Source organism: Poecilia reticulata, linkage group LG16 (genome assembly GCF_000633615.1).
Source record: "Poecilia reticulata strain Guanapo linkage group LG16, Guppy_female_1.0+MT, whole genome shotgun sequence".
Classification (NCBI taxonomy): Eukaryota; Metazoa; Chordata; class Actinopteri; order Cyprinodontiformes; family Poeciliidae; genus Poecilia; species Poecilia reticulata.
The window spans coordinates 15897152-15900675 of NC_024346.1; the positions used below are offsets into that span (position 1 = coordinate 15897152).

The 3524-nt window shown below is 40.1% G+C and overlaps 1 protein-coding gene across 1 annotated transcript in view; it reads left to right on the plus strand.

Moving 5' to 3' along the window:
• Positions 1 to 3061, plus strand: part of gba1 (glucosylceramidase beta 1) — a 12175-nt gene extending 9114 nt beyond the window's left edge. Inside the window, exons 5-8 of the mRNA XM_008431764.2 lie at positions 1565 to 1698; positions 1779 to 1951; positions 2049 to 2138; positions 2228 to 3061. Coding sequence (XP_008429986.1) covers positions 1565 to 1698; positions 1779 to 1951; positions 2049 to 2138; positions 2228 to 2456 — 626 coding nt within the window. The 3' untranslated portion in view covers positions 2457 to 3061. The remainder of the gene's footprint in view (positions 1 to 1564; positions 1699 to 1778; positions 1952 to 2048; positions 2139 to 2227) is intronic.
• The last annotated feature ends 463 nt before the right edge of the window (positions 3062 to 3524 follow it).

Genomic DNA, 3524 nt, shown 5'->3' on the forward strand with positions numbered 1-3524 from the left:
TTTTCCATTTCCTTCTTTTCCATTAGCAGGATACTGCTCCAAGAAATCTTTAAATATGTCCGCGTACTTCGATTGGCATGACTCCCAGTCAATATTTTCTTGACATTTTATGGTCTTATAATTCAAAGTTACCTTAAGTAATAGCTCTACCTCGTCGTCAGTCCAAATAAATACTTTATTCGCTGCCATCTTAACGGTTTTAACAGCTTTCAGGTACAACTCCTTTTTTTACGCATGCGCACCTAAGTTTCAAAGAATCTAGCACCAACTAGTGGTGTGGCAGGACATTACACGTCTTCGATGTGTACCGTTACTGTGTAAACACAGATCGTAATTAGAACGTTATCGTGTAAACGATCCAACAAAAACGGARCAAAAGTGCCGTTTTTGTTGGATCGTTGTCGTGTAAACGCCCCCTTAATTGTGTCTTTAGAAAAGTCTTAAGATTGCTGCAGACATGATCTGTTTTCTATTATTTAGAGACATTTTTTATTTTCAGCTGAAGGGAGAAAACAGTTTGACCTTCTCCATTAAATTTGTTAGTACTACAAGGCATGCTGTTTCGCTGAGAACTCCACAACTAAATGTGCGTCAATGTTTTTTTTCCTCTTTTTTTTGTTAGATTTTTTTTTTACAAACCATTCTTTGTGAATGTCAGTGAGGTTTTTATTTGCAAAACACCATGAGATCATCAGCTTTTACAGAAGTAGCTTATCGCAGCAGCAGCAGGCAGATCTTTATCGTTTCATCTTTGAAAATCGTATCTCATCATGTCACCAGCACACAGTACCAGAAAAGAGATAAAAGGACCACGAAGTACAATGCTCATAATCCTATTGAAGTTTTTATTCACAGTGCCGAGATGAAAGATTTCTAGTAAAGTGAGTCAGGCATGTCGATGGAACCTTAATTTATTCGGGGAGCAGCGGTGCCGTCACGGTTTGGAGGAGAGCATCATCAGATTCTTCACACCTGCAGATGTTTAAAGCTCTGTGACATCTGCACCAGCTGCGGGGCCCGCTCCAGCGCTCGAGGGCCACCTGGGCTGAATTAGAGCCCACTTTTCAGATAAGACCATGAGCCAGCAGCGTATGTTTTGTAATTTTTGTAGTACTCTAAATTGACTATTTTAAAGGCATCAGTTTTTGTGGTCCATTAAATAAAAAGTGCTGAAAATAAAGCAAAATAAAAAATAAATAAAAATTAAAAATTGTGCTAAAGCTCAGCCACAAAAAACTGAAATCATGTAGAACTTGATAACTGTGTAATGTATCAAAGAATATGTATTTTAGTTTTAATGTTATATTCTTTTAAATAAGATTTATTTTTTTATTTTACAACAAATTAAACAGTTGGGCAAATTTAAATTTAAACCTAGCATATTCTTGTCAAAATATGGTATGAACAACAAATGGCAAAGAAAGTTACTAAGTATTACGTGGCTCTTGAGGGCCCCCTGCTGGTCTGGAGTCCCTCGACGGTGGCTTGGTTAACTTGTGCTTTGGGCCGGCTCTGATCACTGAAGACTCTGGACCGTTTTCGTTTCTCTGTGTTGTTGTACCAGGTATCGGCTATAGCGTTGTGCGCGTCCCCATGGCCAGCTGTGACTTCTCCACTCGCCTGTACACCTACGCTGACGCACCCGGGGACTACAACCTGAAGAGCTTCACTTTGGCCCCCGAGGACGTGAAGATGAAGGTCTCCGTCTTTACACTGAAGCAGAAACGCGTCCATCTCCTGATGTGTCCTCATCAACCTCCTCTTGATCTTTGTTTCAGATCCCTCTGCTGCTGCGTGCCCAGGCCTTGTCCCCTCGCCCGCTTTCCCTGCTGGGCAGCGCCTGGAGCGCCCCCGCCTGGATGAAAACTAATGGTGCGCTCATAGGAAAGGGCTTCCTGAAGGGCAAGCCGGGGGGCAAGGAGCATAAAACATGGGCTCAGTACTACATCAGGTGACTTTTGGGTCTTTTACCTTGAATTATTATCGTACACCAGACAGGCCTGATACTGGAGAGATAAATTCTGATGTCTTTTAACTCTCCCTGGCAGGTTCCTTGAGGAATATGCTAAATATAACCTAACCTTCTGGGCGCTGACGACAGGAAACGAGCCCTCTGCAGGAGAAATGACAAACTACAGGTCCCTGATTTGATTTGGAACAATACGCAGCGTCCTTGTGGCTTAAAAAAATGCTAAAAGTCACATTTAGTGTCTTTGTGTGGTTGCAGTTTCCAGGCTCTGGGCTTCACTCCTGAGGAGCAGAGGGACTGGGTGGCTCTGGACTTGGGCCCGGCCCTGCAGTCCTCAGCACACCCACACACACACATCCTCATACTGGATGACAACCGCCTGCTGCTGCCCCACTGGGCCCGAGTGGTGAGTCCAAGGACAGACAGACAAATAGAGCAGTGGGGAAGGTCGCCTCTGACTTTGTTCAACCCACATGGTGGCAGATGAGATCAGAAACCACAGTTATATTTTAGGAAACCAGCAGTAGACCAAACATAAAAAAAAGAAAGTAAAGGCAGAAGGTAGTGCCATGTAAGGTGAATTCAAAATTAGCAATCTGCAGTAAAATGGCAGAAGTAATTAAATCATATTTCCACATGCAAGTCATCCTGAGTGCTGATGGAAATGTGTGACATTTATTCTACAATTCAGTTCATCTCAAAAGTCTACATATGGTGTGTCCCAGGTTTTGCTAAATATTTTTTTCCACAGGCAATCTGACATTCAGTACAATTAAGCCCCAAAATTTTTTTTTTAATTATGAAAGGAGTAGAGAAAGACTGTGAACAAAGTCTGGAAATACAATTTTTTTCATACTCTTATTTGCTTTCTCATACTTTTCCAGACTTTAATTCAAAATCCAGACTGTTTAGAAACTCTGAATGTGTTGCACTACTTTATTCTAGTTAATTTTTTTCTATGAATTTCTGATTCTTTAAACTGAAACTTTAGGATAGGGTCAATCAACTGGGGGCCCGCTTCTGGCGTCAGTCCAACCCACTTCATGAACAAAAGGAAAATATGGAAAAAAGATCAAGATTTCAAGCGACAAAAAAAAAATATGAATGGTGTAACTTTAAGTTGTACTTTGTTTTAAATTAGAAACCAACAAGAAAAATACTAACAGAATAAACTTCAAAATCTGAAAAAGTTTTCTTTCAGAGCCCAGTCTGTCATCTTCTAAAAGAAGATGAATGAAAAAAATATTTAAATGGTTTGGAAGGTCGGATGTCAGGAGAATACTTTGCTAAAATTGTAGGAATTACGAGTCTTTTATTTCATTTTTAACATTAGTAAATAATTTTAATGCAATTTTTAAAATGCAACTAGTTTGAATTTCACATTTGTGTTCTGCTTACTGCATTTATGTTTGACGCAGTAAAATAAGTGATAAATGAAAAACTGATCATTTAATTTAATTTCAAACTCGAATGGCAAACTCAAAACCCGAATCCCACGTCACAGATTGACGTCAATGAAAGCCTGAAACAGAGTCCTTGAATGTAGGTCTTCTGC